The 20,447-nt window shown below is 43.4% G+C and overlaps 1 protein-coding gene across 4 annotated transcripts in view; it reads right to left on the bottom strand.

Annotated features, from left to right (window-relative positions):
* The window catches only part of LOC140185675 (catenin alpha-3-like), a 1,719,142-nt gene extending 1,701,004 nt beyond the window's left edge, over positions 1 to 18,138 (bottom strand). For all 4 annotated transcript variants that reach the window (XM_072239175.1, XM_072239176.1, XM_072239177.1 and 1 more), the window contains exons 1-3: positions 17,782 to 18,138; positions 12,064 to 12,170; positions 4,943 to 5,135 (exon numbers count right to left, since the gene is read on the bottom strand). In XM_072239175.1, coding sequence (XP_072095276.1) covers positions 4,943 to 5,135; positions 12,064 to 12,165 — 295 coding nt within the window. In that variant the 5' untranslated portion in view covers positions 12,166 to 12,170; positions 17,782 to 18,138. The remainder of the gene's footprint in view (positions 1 to 4,942; positions 5,136 to 12,063; positions 12,171 to 17,781) is intronic.
* Positions 18,139 to 20,447: the final 2,309 nt, after the last annotated feature.

The following is a 20,447-nucleotide window of genomic DNA, read 5'->3' as shown; positions in this document are numbered from 1 at the left end:
GTTGTAAGCAGTCAGTATAGCAATAAACAGCTCATTTTGCTCTGACAATGGCAAAACCATGGATGAATTTGTGCATATCCTGTAGGACAAGTGCCGATGAATTAACATAGAACATAGAACATTACAGCATAGTACAGGCCCTTCAACAAACTGTGTTGTGCGGACCGTTTAACTACACTATCACCCAGTGGCACTCACATCTCCTGTGATGAAATGCTTTGAGAGGGTGGTCATGGCCAGAAGCAACTCTTGCCTAAGCAAGCAACTGGACCCACTACAATTGGTCTACTGCCACAATAGGTCTACAGCTGATGCAGTCTCACTGGCTCTCCACTCAGCTTTGGATCAACTGTACATTAGTAATGCCTGCATCAGGCTGCTGTTTATTGATTACAGCTCAGTGTTCAACACAATCATATCCTCAGTCCTAATCAACAGGCTCCAAAACCTGGGCTTCTTTACCTCCCTCTGCAACTGGATCCTTGACTCCCTCACTGTGGATTAGAAATAACATCTCCTCCTCACTGACAATCGATGCTGGTTCACGCACTCAAGATTGTGTGCTGAGTCCACTGCACTACTGACTATACACCCACAACTGTGTGACTAGGCACACTTCAAATGCCATCTATAAATCTGCTGATGACACAACTATTGTTGACAGAATTTCAGATGGTGATGAGGAGGTGTACAGGAGCGAGATAGATCATCTGGTGTTGTAGCAACAACCTTGTACTCAACGTCACTAAGAACAAGGAACTTATGGTTGACTTCGGGAGGGTGACGTCAAGAGAACACACACCAGACCTTGTCAAGGGTTCAGGAATGGAAAGGATGAGCAGTTTCAAGTTCCTGGGTGTCAACATCTCTGAGGATCTATCCTGGGCCCAACATACTGATGCAATTACAAAGGAAGCATAACAGCAGCTAGACTGCATTTCATTAAGAGTTAAGAGTTTGAGGAGAATTGGTTTGTCACAAAAAGACTTACAAATTTTGACTGATGTACCATGGAGAGCATTCTAGCTGGTTGCATCATTGTCTGGTATGGAGGAGCCACTGCTCAGGACTGGGAAAAGCTGCAGCAGGTTGTAAACTCAGTCAGCTCCACCATGGGCACAAGCCTCCTCAGCTTCAAGGACATCTTCAAAAGGCAGAGCCTCAAAATGGCAGCATCCATCATTAAGGACTGTCTTCTCATGATTGAAGTGTCAGTATTGCTGTTGAACAAAGGAGACTATGGAGCCATGAGGGAGGAGCTGGCCAAAGTTGACTGGTCGGATATCCTAGCAGAAAAGACGGTGGAACAGCAATGGCAGGTATTCTTGGGAATAATGCACAAGGTGCAAAATCAGTTCATCCTCCGGAGAAGGAAGGATTCAAAGGGGGGAAGTGGCCACAGTGGTTGACAAAGGAAGTCAGAGATAGCATAGCATTAAAAAAGAAGTATAACAGAGCTAAGGTGAGTGGGAAGATGGATGATTGGGAAATTTTTAAGGAGCAACAGAACTTAACTAAAAAGGCAATACGGGGAGAAGAAATGAGGTATGAACGCAAGCTAGTTAGGAATATAAAGGAGGATAGCAAAAGTTTTTTTAGGTATGTGAAGAGAAGGAAGATAGTTAAGAACAATGTTGGGCCCTTGAAGAATGAATTGGGAGAAATTGTTATGGGAAACAGAGAAATGGCAGACGAATTTAGTAAGTACTTTGGATCTGTCTTCACTAGGGAAGACACAAGCAATCTCCCAGATGTATGGATGGGCCAAGGACATAGGGTAACAGAGGAACTGAAACAGATTGACATTAGGAAGGAAACGATGATGAGTAGACTGATGGGACTGAAGGCTAACAAATCCCCAGGTCCAGATGGTCTGCATCCTAGGGTACTAAAGGAGGTGGCTCTGGAAATTGCGGATGCATTAGTGATCATTTTCCAATGTTCCTTAGATTCAGGATCAGTTCCTAAGGATTGGCGAATGGCTAATGTTATCCCACTTTTTAAGAAAAGAGGGAGGGAGAAAACAGAGAACTATCGCCATGTTAGCCTAACATCAGTAGTGGGGAAGATGCTAGAGTCCATTATTAAAGATGAAATAGCAGCATATCTTGATAGCAGTGATAGGATTGGGCCAAGCCAGAATGGATTTACCAAGGGCAAATCATGCTTGACTGATCTATTGGAGCTGTTCGAGGATGTAACCAGGAAGATAGACGCAGGAGATCCAGTGGATGTGGTGTACCTTGACTTTCAGAAGGCATTTGATAAGGTACCACATAGGAGATTGGTGGACCAAATCAGAGCTCATGGCATTGTGGGGAGGATATTGACATGGGTAGAAAACTGGTAGGCAGATAGAAAGCAAAGGGTAGCAGTGAATGGGTGTTACTCAGAATGGCAGGTGGTGACTAGTGGGGTGCCACAGGGCTCGGTATTGGGACAACAGCTGTTTAAGATTTATGTCAATGATTTAGAGGAAGGCATTGTGAATAACATCAGCAAGTTTGCTGATGATACTAAGCTGGGTGGCAGTGTGACATGTGATGAGGATGTTAGGAGAATTCAAGGTGACTTGGATAGGCTGGGTGAGTGGGCAGAAACTTGGGAGATGGCGTTTAATGTGAATAAGTGTGAGGTTATTCACTTTGGGAGCAAGAACAGGAAGGCAGATTATTATCTGAACGATGTGGAGTTAGGTAATGGTGAAATACAAAGAGATCTAGGAGTACTTGTTCATCAGTCTCTGAAGATGAATGAGCAAGTGCAGCAGGCAGTGAAGAAGGCTAATGGAATGTTGGCCTTTATTACAAAGGGAATTGAGTACAAGAGCAAGGAAATCCTTTTGCATTTGTACAGGGCCCTGGTGAGACCACACCTGGAGTATTGTGTGCAGTTTTGGTCTCCAGAGTTAAGGAAGGACATCCTGGCTGTGGAGGAGGTGCAACGTAGGTTCACTAGGTTAATTCCTGGGATGTCTGGACTGTCTTACGCAGAGAGGTTAGAGAGACTGGGCTTGTACACGCTGGAATTAAGGAGACTGAGGGGGGATCTGATTGAGACATATAAGATTATTAAGGGATTGGACAAGATAGAGGCAGGAAATATGTTCCAGATGCTGGGAGAGTCCAGTACCAGAGGGCATGGTTTAAGAATAAGGGGTAGGTCATTTAGGACAGAGTTGAGGAGGAACTTCTTCTCCCAGAGAGTTGTGGAGGTGTGGAATGCACTGCCTCAGAAGGCAGTGGAGGCCAATTCTCTGGATGCTTTCAAGAAGGAGCTAGATAGGTATCTTATGGATAGGGGAATCAAGGGTTATGGGGACAAGGCAGGAACTGGGTATTGATAGTAGATGATCAGCCATGATCTCAGAATGGCGGTGCAGGCTCGAAGGGCTGAATGGTCTACTTCTGCACCTACTGTCTATTGTCTATTGTCTATTACCATCAAGGAGGAGGTACAGGAGCCTGAAGACACACACTAAACATTTCAGGAACAGCATCTTCCCCTCAACTATCAGATTTCTGAATGGATAATGAACCCATGAACATTTCCTCAGTATTTTCCCCTTACTTTTTGCACGACTTATTTCATTTAATTTTCCTTTTTAATATATACTTCCTATTGTAATTCATAGTTTCTATTATTATACATCGCAATGTACTGCTGCCACAAAATAACAAATTTCACAAGATATATGCCAATGATGTTCATCCTGATTCTGATTAATAATTCTGATCAGTCTAACCCTTCCTTCCTACATAGCCCTCAATGTTTTTCTATTGTCCATGTGCCTCTTGTAGAGTTTTTTTTTAATGTCCCTAATGTATCAATGTATCTGCCTCTATCATCACCACTGGCAGGGAGGTTCATATAACAGTTACTAACGGCACTGAACCCACGGTCCAAACTTCCCTCAAAGTCCATCTCGAACAAACTGGCTCTCTCTCAAGAGTACTGGCCCTCCACCTTGGAGCCATTCATCTGCACAAAGCACCTCTTGCAACGGGGGATCTTCTTCCCATGGCATTCTGCGACATCTCCCTTCTGTCCCGCTCCATAGCTCCCGCCAAAAAGACCCCAGACCAGACTACTGTCCATCCCAAATCTCTCTCCGCCTCACCCTCACTAGAACCTTCTCCAGATCCTACCATCCTGATTGGCTGACACTACATTCCTAAATTGAACAGCAGGGCTCCTTATATTTAGCCGAAACCAAAACATTCTACCAGTAGGTCACACTTCTTTTGCAGAAATCTGCTGAAATGAAATACCTACAGCAGAGCAGTAGAGGACTTAACCAGGGCATTACATATACAATAATAGTCAATTAAAACATTTTGTTACAGGTTATGTTTCCCAGCATTTTTCAATTTCTCCAGCATCTTTATATCATCATTTCAGTTGCTTCACTCATTGTGATTTAATTTTGGAATCTGATATCTTGTAATCTTACTCTTATAACCTAATAAACTCCTGATGAAGGTTTTCAGCCTGAAATGTTGACTATTTAATCCTCTCAATAGATGCTGCCTGGCCCTCCAGCATTTCATGTATGTTAATCTTGTAATCTTACTGCTTGATCTTACAAGCAGCCTGACAATATTATACACAAAATACTCTGCAGATGCTGGGGTCAAAGCAACACGCACAACATACTGGAGGAACTCAGCAGGCAGGGCAGCATCCGTGGAAATGAACAGTCAACATTTCGGGCCAAGCCCGAAACGTTGACTGTTCATTTCCACGGATACTGCCCTACCTGCTGAGTTCCTCTGAAAATATTATGGTCACTAAGGTTAACTAAATCACATCATAGAAGCCACATAGTTGTTAATCCACTCACAATCCACACATTATTCTTCAGAAGGTTGTCATTAAAATGCTTTATTCCAAGGTGCAAGGTATATCTATATACTGTAAATGCTACATGTATTATACTCACTTTCTCTACGCACATCCTGCACTGCTTTAGTAAGTTCCTCCTTCAGAAAAGTGCTGTCCTCAACAATTTGATTCCCCTTTTCAATCAGGTTGTTTGTGGCTTCTTCCACCGATGCTAGAAGAACACTAGCTCTCTTTGATCGCCCTTTTTTGTTCTTTGAGGGATCTCTGACACAATTTACTAAAGTTGTGACCTAGATGATAAACAGCAGATCGCATCTTTAATGTAGTATAATATCTGCAAGATAACATACCAACATACAGTGAAATTTAGATCATCTGACACCCTCTGGGATGTGTTGGACATGTAAATTTTTCAGGTTACTAGATATGTTACCACTAGTAATGGCGGGAGAAGATGGCGGCGCACCTGCGTGTGCGCAGCCCTCCGGTGAAAAATGATATCGTATCTGTTAAATAGGGGCCGTGGACAATTCTGATTTGATGGAGAATGGACGTGAAAGCACAGAGGAACATCTAGAGAAATTTCTGAAACGCCCGTTCGCTGCTGTCGTTACTGTGTGGTCGGGAATCTTTTGGAGGGTAGGCCTCAAAATCCCCAGCTTTGCCTGCTTTTGGCAACCGAGAAGGAGGTCGAATCGGTCGGGCAGAGATGGCACTCAGTACTTGGTGTCAGAGAGCTGATCAGAGCTCAAAGTTTTCGGATGACTCAGAGTCGGATTGTGGTCAGCGTGGCAGGGAGAGTTTTTCTTCCTTCTCCCGTCTGCGTGAGATGTGGGACATTTGAGAAACTTTGAACCTTACTGTGCTCATGAATTTCTTCGTCAAGTTATTGTTGCACTGTGGTAACTACATGTTATAATTATGTGGTTTTGTCAGTTTTTTCAGTCTTGGTCTGTCCTGTGTTTTTGTGATATCACACCCGAGGAACTAATGTATCATTTCCTAATGCATGCATTACTAAATGACAATAAAAGAGGACTACGTCTCTTCATAATCTAATGCACCAAGACACATTTAATTCACCTAGTTTTAAATGTTGCACTGTAGTATAATACATATTCCTGTGAACCAGAAGAACTGTGAGAAGTGCATGTGAGAATGGGGCCCCAGTGTGTTGAAAGTGGTGCGTGAGAATGAGGCAAGGGCAAGTGAGAGTGGGGCCCCAGTGTGTTGAAAGTGGTGCGTGAGAATGAGGCAAGGGCAAGTGAGAGTGGGGCCCTGGTGAGTTGAAGGGGAATGTGTAGACAGGTTCCCAGTGAAGCAGATGCTGTAACATCAAGATTTCCAAACAATGGGACAGAAGATGAATGAGATGTTACTGTAATTGGCAGACAAGCGTTGACACAAGGCCAGATAAAGAGCTGCTAGATCAGGAGACAAAAACTTAATCAAAGAACTAGACCCTAAGGTAAAACCTGAAGGAAATGATAGCGATGGAGATAAAGTGATCTCAGGGGGAATTCATGAGTTTGAGAATGAGGGGAGATGTGATGGAGACATACCAAATTCTGAAGGGTATAGATAAGGTGAGACTAGAACTAGAGGTCATGGGTTAAGAATGAAAGGTGAAATATTTTTGTTTGCTTCTTCACTCAGAAGGTGGTGCAAATGTGGAATGAGCTGCCAGCGCAAGTGATGGGTTCGATTTCAACGTTTAAGAGAAGTTTGGATAACTACAGTACATGAACGGGAGGGGTTATGGTTCAGGTGCAGGTCAATGGGATGAGGCAGAATAATAGTTTAGCACAGACTAGATAGGCAAATGGCCTGTTTCTGTACTGTAGTGCTCTATGAGTCTGTGACCCTAACTCTGGCGGCTGGAGCAAGTGAGAACGATATCAGGTTATCAGAGTTTCAAGCAACAGAGAGCATGGACTGTGGTCAGGATGTCACTGAGACAGGAGGAGAGAGGGGACAAGGTGAATGATGGATTTGAAAACACAGATGAAATGTTTAAGTTTGAGGTATCGCTGGGCTATGTAGCTCTGAGAGTATGGAGATGAAAAGTTCTGTAAAGTTCTCCTTTTAATAACTAGGTCCAATCTACTCAAACGTTCCTCATAGACAACTCTCACTTCCTTAAAGTTCATTCAGTCATCTTCCCTGCATTCTTTCCAGTGTGCATGTATACTCTTCCTTATATAGGGAGCCCAAAGCTATAGCACAGTGGGTGCAAATGATCTCTGACACTGCCAATCATTGATCTGGCTTCAATACCTCCTGCAAAATCAACTCATCATTCTGCCATTGGGTAACCTGGGGGTGCTGACACAGCTGGCTTTCGGGACTAGATAGCGAGCCAGTTGAATGCTGAATTATGCTTTTCAGTGAAATCTCAATCGCTGTATGCTGTTTCAACAAGTCTGCAATCTGTCAGCATTTTTCAGGTACATGCTCCCTACAAGCACCCTGCCAAATATCATCGCCAAGAGATTTCAAAACAAACTAGGCAGGGATTTTTAGATTTCCTTTTTTACCTCCAGTTAGTTTCATCAAAATGACTAATTTGCTTCTATTTCTTCCTACAGGAATAATGGTCAGGAATTTCAACGGCCTCTTCATTCCATGAACAAGGTCCATGTGGATGACACTGTGGATACTGTGGTGAGGGTTGGAAAGCAGGAAGTAGGATGTTGTCTCCCCTGCTGTCTGAACAGGGTTCCTGGGTTTCTATGGTAGATGGTATGAGTTTCCCCACAGTTCACCATTCCCTGTGTTTAGTTCCAGACAAATATATTCCAGAGCTTACCCTGTAAACTCTTAACTGACCAAATCATACCACGTGAAGCAATCAGAGCCCCATCAGGAACGAAAATTTGGGTAGAGAGTTATGGGATGAAGACCCAGTGACGATGAAGGGCTGTTGAAATATTCCCAAGTCAGGAAGGTGAGCCACTTGGGAGGGGACACCGTCAAGAGGTTTAGTTGTTGTACAGACCAAACATCAGAATGGGGAAGAAATGTGCTCAACCTTAGAATGATTGCTGGTGCCAAACGGAATGGTTTGAGTATTTCAGAAATTGCTGATCTCCTAGAATCTTCAGGCACTGTGGTCTCTAGAGTTTACAGAGAACGGCGCAAAAAAACCAAAAACCACCCAGTGAGTAGCAGTTCTGTGGACGGAAATGCCATTTTTAATGACAGAGGTCAGAGGGGAATGGGCAGTCTGGTTCAGGCTGACAAGAGGTGACAGTAACTCAAATAATCACATGTTACAAGGCAGAAGAGCATCTCTGAATGCCCAACATGCCAAACGTTGAAGTGGGTGGGCTACAGCAACAGATGACCATAACTGATTCCACTCCTGTGGCCATTTTATTAGGTATACTTGTGAAGTAGCCACTAAGTGTAAAAATTAGAGCAAAAAACACCCTTGAGCCCATTCCACCATTCAGTAAGGTCATGACTGATCCAATGGAATTTATATTTCGAATGTTCTCCTACCACTTTCACTAACCTTTCACTAGCTTGTTTTCCAAAAAACGCATTTATCTCTGCCTTACAGATGCTCTATGCCTGTGCATGCACTGCCTTTGAGGCAGAGAATTCAAAATATATGCTACCTTCTGAGACAAATAAAAGTCTGATCTCCATCTTAGGTAGCCAATCCTCTATTTTCAAGCCGTGGTTCCCAGCTCTAGCAGCCCTGTTCTGTCTTCTGCAGAGTCCTGCTTCTGCATTAGTGACTGTTCCATCAGCGAGTCACTTAGAGTATACAAGACATAAGCAAGCAAGATCCAGCCTCGTCACCGACATACCCTTAACACCTCAGTGCATTAGAGCATCTAAGTCACAGCAAGCTCAGAGGCAGAGTCATGGATTCCTGGGCAAAACCACAAGTCTCTCATGGTATTTTGGGTGCATTCATATTCAGAAATTAAACAACACAACACCTCAAGCTCTTCACTCTGTGGTAACATTCTGGCTTCAAATCTCACATGTGCCAATTTATAAATTTGATGAATGATAAATACTTTAAAAACCGGAATCCACATTCCAGAATTGAAAGTGACAATCAACGGCACAATCACAGTCATCTGTACATACTGTTTAACATCTAATCATTTATGGAACAGTACAGTCTCCCAAGAGAGCCAGTGAAAACTTCAGGCTAAATAGAAAATTTTGGAAATTGCTGTCTGCCTCTCAGAAACAATTATTTTAAAGTACACATACCCATGATACCTCTGGCTCATCGCATATTCATTTCATAAACTGAAATAAAATGGAGACCATGGCCAGGATGATTGTACAATCAATTTAAAGTCAACATGTCACTGTCAGCAATATCACTGATAAAATCAAAACCACTTTTAAGATACCTTGTATGCATATCAGGGAAGATTGAAAAATTAAGGACCTCAGCTTGAGATTTTCAACTATTCACCTTGGTGGCTTCCCTGACTCCAATTTCACTTTATTCTTAATCAGTATTTGATTTTGATTTGAAAACTTGAGTCTGGTTCCATCCATTCTCCTGCTGTCTCTCCCAGCTGTGAAGAATATTTGAAGGGACAGATTCACAGCCTCATTTGCCTCCTATTAGGTCTGTCAATGGACAGCGTTCCAGTGTGAACTGTAACTGAGCAGCAGAAATTTATTCAACTCTGACCCCACGACAGGGAGGGTGGAAACTCAATCCAAAAGTAGCTTAGTGACGAGATGCAGAGGGTTAGATGTTGACTTGTGTGCTTATGACTGGAAAATTGTTACCACTGGAGTTCACATGGCTCTTTGCTAACCATATATTAATGATATGGATTTAAATGTAAGGGACACAATATAGATATTCCCCCTATAATGAGGACTTCATTGCACAGATGGCTGTGGAGGCCAAGTCAGTGGGTATATTTAAAGCAGAGGTTGATAAATTCTTGATTAGTAAGGATATCTGAGGTTACAGGGAGAAGGCAAGAGAATGGGTTGAAAAGGAAAAATAAATTAGCCACAATCATCAAACAAGCAGAAGTGGAGCAGACTTCATGAGCTGAGTGGCCTAATTCTGCTTCTATGTCTTATGTTTGCAGGTTATACGAGAATTAGCTATATGCTTGCTAATAAGACAAGGGAGTGGAAACTCTCAATTTTATTTGCCCCTCTTGACTGCACAAGATGAGTGGGACACATCCCATGTTGCTGTTAGAATGATGAGTGCTCTTGGCCTACAGAACTAAGGGAAGATTTTGTAAATTAATTCCATGCAATCCTCATAGAAATAATTAATTCGATTTGACTCCTGCAAAGGAAATATTTGCTTAAACCTCCACCAATAGATAAATCAAAAGCACAGAATAACTCAAATCTAGCTGTAAGAACAAAGAAACTGACTGCACCTCCATCTTACAATCCAACAATACAGCTGATTCCTCTGTCACAGACCAGACTGCTCTCCATTTCCCTATCAAAGACCTTCATTCCTACATCTTCAGCATTCCGTATCATCCCTAGAAACTTCAGCTGCAACGCTCTGTCACAGACACTGGCTGCTCCTCCAGCCCACCAGCATAAACATACGCCCAGCTTCACACATACACCACCCTTCTCCCCCAAAATCTTCAGACTGCACCTCTAAACTCCATGGTATCCCCTCCAAGGAAAATACAAACTTAACCTCGTTCCACATTTGAGACGCAATCATTATCTCCAAGCGCCACAATGGACACAAACTGCATCACCTCTGTTACCACATTAGAGAAACAATCTTCATCTCCAAACCCCAATCTCTTCTCTATCAAACACAGAAATGGCATCTCAACACTTCCATCACAGTCATGTGTTATACCTCCAACCCAACATCAGGAGCTCAAGTTTCATCTCCAACCATGTCATCAAAGTCACATACAGTACTTCCTAACCTGCTATTGTACACACTAATTGGATCTCCCATTATGGACGTGAACTCATCTCCAATCCTTTTTCATGGACACAGGCACATCTCCAGTCTTCTATCATGGACACAAATTCAATTCTAATCCCTATAAGAGACACATACCTCATCTTTAAGCCCCATCATTGACACTGGGAGATCATTATGTCACCCACAATACACACCTAGATGCCTATTTGAAGAGCAGCAAATTCCTGTTCTCTGCATTGTCTGGGACAACATTTACCCTTCTACTTATAAATGCAACAATCTTACACTGTCCAACAATCCAAGCAATCATAAATCAGAGAAAAGGGGTGATTTCTTGGGTTGTCATTCCTGTCAGCCGAACTCAACCTGCTGGTGTTGGAACTGCCTAATAGAACAGTGGTCCCCAACCACCGGGCCACAAGGCATGTGCTACCGGGCCACGAGGAAGTGATATGATTTGGCGATATGAAACGATATGAGTCAGCTGCACCTTTTCTCATTCCCTGTCACGCACTGTTGAACTTGAAATAACCTACCAAATCATACCAAATAACGCATAAAACCTAAAATTACACTAACGTATAGTAAAAGCAGGAATGATATGATAAATACACAGCCTATATAAAGTAGAAATAATGTATGTACCGTGTAGTTTCGCTTAACAGAATCGGGAAGATTAAGCCCAAACCGATTTGTGGGAAAAAAAATTGGCACGTACACGCATGCACACGTCATGTGTGCGCACGTCACGCATGCGCACACAGGTTCCCGTGCAGGGCATCATGGTCATGGTAGTCTTTCACGGGGTAAACACAAGTGTCCCGTATTTGATTGCTACTTTTGTCCCTTATTTGGGAGTGAGAAAGTTGGTAACCCTACATAAACACCGCGCCCCCCCCCCAACTGTCCGCCGGTCCGCAAGAATATTGTCAATATTAAACCGGTCCACGGTGCCAAAAAGGTTGGGGACCCCTGTATAGAAGATGCTTTTCACCAATGTAAACATAGAATTAGAAAACAATAGGAACTTTTCCTTATGGACTTCTTGAGCCAGAATTAATTCCATAACAGGAACAAGGGCTCTTCAACTGGAAGTGATTTTCCAATTGACTGAAGATCAGCTTGTAGGAGTGCACATTTTTCCAACTTCAGGCCAGCACAATTCCAGGCTGGAATTGTTTTTGGAAATTTTATTTCTTTTCACGGACTTTTTTGCTGAACCTCTCTGGCTTATAAAAGATCTCGACAACAGACCAGCCTGTGTGTGCTGATATTTGATTTTTGAAACTGCAAATCCCAACCTGCAAAATCAAAGGCTGAATCAGCCGTTCCACTGTTAAAGTTTGGATCTGGAGGTCCTTTGTGTCCATTTTCAGTGGAACATTCTGTGCCACGGATGACATTTTCCCTGCAAACAATAAAGCAAAACTTAGATTATGTAAATTAACTTCAAATTTACAAGTGGGACTTCATATTACATAAAATAATATGGTTTGCTGAAGTAACCACTGTTACATTAAACTGACAAAAGTAAAAACAAATCACAGTGCTCAGACAAATAACAAAATTTAAGCACCAGCAGATAATGTTACAGGGCTACACTTTTAGTACCAGAAAATAAACAATCTCAAATTATTCCTAGATTTGCTTAGCCTCAAATTAATGCCCGTACCATGTTTTAGGTTCAGATCTAACGGAGAGAGTTTACTATTCATTTTGCTTGCTACCTTAAATAGAGATCCCTTCGGTTACCTGTTACCTTAGAGGGAGAATTAGCAAGCTTTTCTCAACACAGTATCTTCATGTAGGGATGCAAGGCTGTGAAGAAGCCATTTAAACATCAGCATACTCATTAGATCAGGGAACAGGATAGCAGATCTGTCCCAAAATGTCTGTTTGTAGCTGTGCTTAAGTATGTTGGTATGCCACTAACCTTGACATAATCTTGGACTTGAATATATCCCATCACTTACTGTAATAACTTCCATAGCTTCTGTTGCATTAGCCATCACATGACACAACTGTGTGAATATATAATGCTCTTCTTGTCCCTACCAGTACTGTAAACGTTTATCTGTCTTAACTAAAAGTGTGTATGTAGTAATGCCATAACCTTGCCTGTGCCAGTACTGTGAGTGTGCATTCTAGTCCTGTGGGTTTTTGTTCATATGAAATGATAGTCACATTAGTGTGAAATTAGTGTGGAAATGACACAAACGTGAAATCTGGACCAAATTGCAAACAAGTGTAATCAGAGTTGCAGACTATGTGTACTGATAATGCTGATGATGTGATGTGTGCACAAAGTATAGATGTATTAGTTATAGGTAGTGTCATACTGTGAAGTAGCCAGTCCCAATATTACGTGTTCTTGCACCAGCACTGAGTGCATCTCTCTTGGGGCTGTATCTTTAGCAGTAGTGCAAAACTCATCTACTTTGTACATTGACAGTTTTGTAAGCATGTCTCTATCACATTATGAATGCGTATGTTCAGTCCTGTTTGAGTGTCGGATTGTAGACATGGCTGTGCCAAAACCTTAATGTGTCAGTGCCCAATCATTTCTGTCTCCAGTTCCTGCTGCCTTGCTCATGCCTACCTCCAACAAGGACTGTGAGGGGCACGTGGATTTCATTATCACTGAGAAGACTTGGTCAGCTGTCTGTTTCTTCTTGGAGCCCCAGTGCCAAACGTCCCTTTCTGGACTCTTTCTTATTGCTCTTCTTCCAATCTCATTTCCTCCAGGAGACCTAGTGTATCTCCTACTCCACTGACTCTATTCCAGTAAACTATTGACACTCACAACTTGCCCCTCTGGCCACTACTTAACCAGATATTGTTTACTCCTGTCATTTATAACAATGATTATCAGAACATTGACTTGAAAACTCTCCATCCTGCAATCAATCATCCTGTGTCGTCTTTCCTTCATTGAAATCCATGCCCAATTTTCCAAGATCTCCTTATTTGAATCCTTTATGTTGGGTTTCTGGTCTATCACAATTCTAATTTGTTCACGCCTAAGTTATCAGCAACATCCCAGATAATTTTGGCAATAATTTGAAGTCACAGAGTTGTACAGCATAAAGACAAATCCTTGGTCTACCGACCATCATACCTATCTGTATTAGTCCCACTTGCATACATTAGTTCCATAGTCCTCTGTGAATTGTACATTGAGGCTCATTGAAGTACCTGTACAGATGCCTCTATAATGTTGTCACTGCTCCTGCCTCCTCCACCTCCTTCCAGATACCAACTACTCTTCATGTGAAAAAATTACCCCTCAAATCTTCTTTAAACTTCCTTCTCATCATAAACCAACGTTTACAGTCATATCATGGGAAGTTCATTCTGGCAATCACCCAAGCCAAGCTGGCTGGTGGTGTAGTGGCATCTGCACCGAGTGGTCCTGGGTTCGAATCCTGTCGGCTTCCTACACATTTTCCATCTGAGCCTTGAGCTAACATCTCAGCCTCATAAAATATAGACAAAAATGCAAAAGAAACAGCAAAGTTGCCACCCAATGCACCGCAAGGCATGGAAAAGAAGAAGAACAACAATTACCCTATCTAAACTTCTCATATTACCTCACTGCCTCTTCCTACCAATATGGTGGTAGCTGCTCAGAGCACTCACACTCAACTTCCAAATTCAACTCAACTCATTTCTATAGATCTGATGTTGATTAATGTGATGTTGCTACTACTATCAAGGATAATGTTCCTCTACTTGTTGTTACATTTGAGCGAAAGATGTTTTGGATCTCATCCCGGTACCATCGCTAACACTGGCTTTTCCACTACCTCCTTCACGTGGCTCCATCCCCACCTCACCTTTGTACCCCTAGACTTGACCATCAGAATGCAACCTAGCTGGTAGCTGCTGTTTTAAATTATTTCTAAATCTGAGTTTATTCATTTCTATGGTGCCCATTTCCCAATTCACTTTTCCCATTCCCCACTACTTCTGTGATTGTTGATCTAGGTAGGTTCCCAGTTAAGCAATGCTTCAGTTTCAAAATTGTCACCCTTATTTCCAATCCCTCCAAATCCATGTGTCCCTCTTAGATAAATAAACTCATCTAATTCAGTCAGTATGGTTCTTTCTGAATTAACTGACTAGATCATCAGTACTCATTTTCCTTAACTGCTAAGAACCTCTCTAAACTCCTCTACTTCTTTTTACTTTGCCAAGATGATCTACAATTTGCTCCTTGGATGAAGCCTTTGTCACTTGCCTTAATATATCCATGAGTGTCATTTTTTGGTTTTGTAATGCTCTAGTGTCTGGGATTATTTGACTACATCAAAGGTGCTACATAAATAAAGTTGTCATGTTGTTGTTCTGGATGACTACCAGTATGCACCAGTACTTATCACAAGAACTTAAGAATGTGCAGAACAGTACAGTGATCACATCTGTCCAACTACCACAAGTGTGCCTGAAATATCACCAGAAGAGGAAAAAGAGAAATACTTCACAATATATGTGTCAGAGTGGGTGGTATTGTGTGTTTATATCTGTTCACAGTATCTCTGCCAGATCCATGTGTCTCTGTGTGAGAAGTGTCAGTGTGTATGCGAGAGAGAGAGTTTATCAGCGCACGTGTGTCTGTGTAAGAGGGAGTTAGTCTGTATGTCTCTGTGTCTGCGTGAGAGAGAGTGTCAGTATGTGTGTGAGTGTCAGTGTGCTTTTCTTGTGTGAGAGAATGGCAGTGTGTATGTGTCTGTGAGGGAGTGTCGATGTGTGTGAGAGAAAGAGAGTGTCAGTGTGTGTGTCTGTGAGAGAGAGTGTCAGTGTGGGTGTCTGTGAGAGAGAAAGAGAGAGTGTGAGAGAGTGTCAGTGTGTGTGTCTGTGAGAGAGAGTGTCAGTGTGTGTGTCTGTGAGGGAGTGTTGGTGTGTGTGTGAGAGAGAGAAAGAGAGAGTGGGAGAGAGTGTCAGTGTGGGTGTCTGTGAGAGAGAGTGTCAGAGTGGGTGTCTGTGAGAGAGTGTCAGTGTGTGTGTGTGAGAGAGAGTGGGAAACAGTGTCAGTGTGGGTGTCTGTGAGAGAGAGTGTCAGTGTGTGTGTGTGAGAGAGAGTGTTGGTGTGTGTGTGAGAGAGAGAGAAAGAGAGAGTGAGAGAGTGTCAGTGTGTGTGTCTGTGAGAGAGAGTGTCAGTGTGTGTGTGTGAGAGAGAGTGGGAGAGAGTGTCAGTGTGGGTGTCTGTGAGAGAGTGTCAGTGTGGGTGTTTGTGAGAGAGGAAGAGTGACAGAGTACCTGTAGGTGTGTGTGTGTGTGTGTGTGTGTGTGTGTGTGTGTGTGTGAGTGTGTGTATCTCTCTCTATGTGTGCATGTGTAATTAGACCCCAAGCCCATAAGTCATAGGAGCAGACTGTGGTGATTTGGCCCACGAAGTTGGCTCCACCTTTCCATCATGGCTGAACTACTATCCTTCTCAATCCCATTCTCCTACCTTCTCCCTATAACTTTTGATGCCCTGACTAATCAAAAACCTATCAGCCTCTGCTTTAAATAAAATTCCATAGCCGTCCATGGTAATGAATTCCACAGATTCACCACCCTCTGGCGAAAGAAATTCCTCCTTATCTCTGTTCTAAATGGACATCCTCTATTCTTAGGCTGTGACTTTTGCTTCTAGACTCATCCATTATAGAAACCATCCTCTAGACATCCATTCTATCTAGGCCTTTCAATATTCAATAGGTCTCAATGAGGTCTTCTAAAATCCAGCGAGCAAAGACCCAGAGCCATCAAACACTCCTTGTAGTTTAGCCCTTTCATTCCTGGAATCATTCTCATGAACCTCTTCTGGACCCTCTCTAATACCAACACATCCTTTCTCAGATATGAGGCACAAAACTGCTCACAGTATGACAAGTGTTGTCTGGCCAATGCCTTATAAAGCCTCAGCACTACGTTCATTTGCATTCCTTACTAGTGATTTAACCTACCAGTTAATCTGTAGCGAATCCTGTACAAGAATTCACCAGTCCCCTTGCACCTCTGAATTTTGAATTTTCTCCCCAATTAGAAAATTGTCGACATTTTTATTCCTTCTACCAATGTGCATGACTATACCCTTCCCGACACTATATTCCATCTGCCACTTCTCTACCCAGTCTCCCAATCTGTCTAAGTCCTTCTGCAGACTCCCTGCTTCCTCAACACTACCTGCCCTCCACCTATCTTTGTATCAACTGCACACTTGGTCACAAGACCATCAATTCTGTCATCCAAATCACTGACATATAATGTGAAAAGAAGGGGTCCCAACACCACTAGTCACCGGCTGCCAACCAGAATAAAAATGTGTGTCGCATCCAGAATTATTTCCAGTTAGCAGACGATTTCCTTCCACACTGCACTGACATACTGGGAAATCACGTACGAGGCCAGTTACAGCAGTGATTTGCCATTGTCTTCTGCCGGGTGAGTTTCCAAAGAGATCACCAGCTCTTACCAGGAGCCGGCTGGATTCAAACTCAGGACCTCTCGCCCCGAAGTCCAGCGCTGATGCCACTACGCCACCAGTTGGCCTAACCAAAATAGGCCACCTTTATTCTCACGCTTTGCCTCCTGCCAGTCAGCCAATGCTTTTACCTTGTTAAGCAGCCTCATCTGCCGAATCTTGTCAAAGGCCTTCTGAAAATCCAGGTAAACAACATCCACTGACTCTCGTTTGCCTATCTTGCCTGTTATTTTCTCAAAGAATTCCAACAGATTGGTCAGGCAAGATTTCCCGTTAAGAAAACCATACTGACTTCCGCCTACTGTGTAGTGTGTGTGTGTGTGTGTGTGTGTGTGTGTGTTCAGAGAGACGACATTACCAAGACAATTCTGTTAGACCGTGCGTCTTTTACCATAAATCAGACAGTGGTCAAGTATTCTGTTTCCACAATCCCTATTAGAGGGAAGCATTTCAGGGATTTATTCCGAGTGCTTTCCCACTATTGACAGCTGAGCAATTTATTGATAACCTTTACCACAAACTTGCGGAGAGGTAAAATCAAACTCACCACGATCGCTTGTCCGGCTTCTGCAGAAGACTTGAGTTGCAGTTCGCAGAAAGTTTTAGCAGAGCTGTCAAGTCTAACGGTCGTGCCGGCGAGCTTGAATAAGTACACAGCTGAAGTGGTCTGTTGCTCGGAGGGCAGGAGTACGAGCAGAAACAGCCGGAGGAGATGCGCTCCGGAGTGGGATGGTCAGTAGGGAAGGATGGAGCCAGCGACACGGCTGGGTGAGATCCAGCGGGGAGAGCGGCGCAGCGCAGAGGCGGCTTGTTGTCACACGATCATCTGGATAAACGGGACAGCTGCCGGGACGCGCGAAGCTCAACTTACCCGCGACCCGAGAGACAGCAACACACAGCGATGTTTGGATCAGGGAGAGTTTGCGCTGCGGAGTGCCGGGAATGGGGTGGACAAGGTGAAGTCCTGAAATTGGGTTAAGCTTCACTGGAAAGGGAGCTGTTGGGTTCGACTGCATTAAAGATGGATCTATGCAGCATTGCATGAGGGACTGACTGGGTATTAGAAACATAGAAACGTAGAAAATAGGTGCAGGAGTAGGCCATTCGGCCCTTCGAGCCTGCACCGCCATTCAGTGTGATCATGGCTGATCATCCAACTCAGAACCCTGTACCAGTCTTCCCCCCATACCCGCTGATCCCTTTAGCCACAAGGGCCATATCTATTGGGGTACATTGACAAGGGGCTTGGGGTTGAGAGAAATTGAAGAGAAGTCTTGTGGGGGTCAGGGTATATACAGTAAGCGTCTTATGAGATCCGAGTACATTAAGTGTCTCAATCTGTTAGGAGCATGTGGTAGCTACCCGTGCATCAGCTTCCCGCGTTAAACAAAGTCGCGCTCTCCATAAGGGATCCATCCTGACATCCCAGATTAAATCCCGTGACGATCAAGTGGCGAAGGGAGCAGAACTGTGTCCGAGCCTTCCTCTACAGCCACTTGAGGATCCACCGATAGACAACCTCTTAGGAGAACATCATACTCAACTCATAAGAGCGTAAGAACATAAGAAATAGGAGCAGGAGTCGGCCATCTGGCCCGTCGAGCCTGCTCCACCATTCAATAAGATCATGGCCGATTTGGCCATGGATTCACCTCCATCTACCTGCCTTTTCCGCATAACCCCTAATTCCCCTACTACGCAAAAATCTATCCAACCTTGTCTTAAATATATTTACTGAGGTCACCTCCACTGCTTCATTTGGCAGAGAATTCCACAGATTCACCACTCCTCCTCACCTCTGTCTGAAATCTACAATCCCCGAATCTTGAGGCAATGACCCCGAGTGATCACATAACTACAGTATTAATTAAGTGTGTGGGCATTAGGTGCCGTGAGGAAGGATTGGGGTTATATAGAGGAGAGGGTCCGCCTTTTGAGCAGCCCCCAGGAGGAGGATTCTGTGACTGACCTGCACTGAGAAGGTTCTAAGGATTTCAGATACAATTGAGAGGGAGTCTGGATTTGAGCTATGTAGAGGGTAGGTGAGGTGTTGGGTTAGTTTGAGGAAAGGTGTGAGATTGATCTGCAGTGCCATCAGACACGGGGCTTGGCAGAAATGGGGATGACCATTCAGAATGATTCAAGCCTGGAAATTCTTGTAATTGATACGTTAAGTTGCTGGTCTAATTCTGCAGTTGGCCTGTCAACTGTACCCAGTGGAGCCAAGTGTAACTTGAAATTAGCATATTTTAGCATGCTAAATAGCATAAACGTCCTCTTGTGTGAACAAAGCAGCTAAAAAGCTAACATGGTGGAAAATGAGGGGGGGGGGGTCTGATTTACCCAGCGAATGATTCTTAAATTAATATAAAGAACATCTGGAAAGGTGCAGGCCACTCAGCCCCTCAAACTAACCTCATCATTTAATGCAACTCATACTAAATGCTGAAGGAGGCCAGGCAACATCTATGGAGGGCTGAGATCCATTATCAAGACTGGAAAGGAAGAGGGAGAGCCAAAGTAAGAGGGTGAGGGCAGAGTGCAAGCTGGCAAGTGATAAGTGAGATGAGGTGAAGGGGATCTGTAGGGGAGGGGATTGAATTGAGAAGCTGGGAGGTGGTAGGCAGAAGAGATAAAGGGATGAATAAGGAACCCATTTGGCAGATCTGATCATAACCTCCACTCTGTATAACAGTCAACCCATAGTAATATTTTCACCCTCCGGATTTTTAAGAAATGTTATCTTTAATATATACAAAGTCCCTTCTCACACCACCTTTTGAGGAAGAGTTTCAAAGACACTTCACTCTCAGAGGGAAAAGATTCACCTCAACTCTGTCTTCATTGGACAGCCCTTACTTTTTGAAATGGAGACCATCATCTCTTGATTAAAAAAAAGAAAACATGCTCTCCACATCCAACTTTAAAGACCCCTCAGCATCTTGTATCTTTCAATGAAGACCCCTTTCATTCTTCTGAGCTCCAGTGGATACTATCCTAGCCAGTCCCACCTTTTCTCATAAGACAGCTCACTTCCTCTGTCAGCTTCACCCAGCCAGGGTTGGTACAGATACATTTGGAGTACTTAAGAAACTCTTAGATAGGCACATTGATGATAGGGAGGGCTATGTAGAGGGAAGGATCAGAGTTAGTTAAAAGGTCAGCACAGCATTGTGGGCCAAAGTGCCTGTAATATTCTAATTTTGGGTACTC

Source organism: Mobula birostris, chromosome 21 (genome assembly GCF_030028105.1).
Source record: "Mobula birostris isolate sMobBir1 chromosome 21, sMobBir1.hap1, whole genome shotgun sequence".
In the NCBI taxonomy this organism is placed as follows: Eukaryota; Metazoa; Chordata; class Chondrichthyes; order Myliobatiformes; family Myliobatidae; genus Mobula; species Mobula birostris.
Note: the sequence above shows the minus strand (reverse complement) of the source record. Positions and strands in the feature narration are given on the sequence as shown.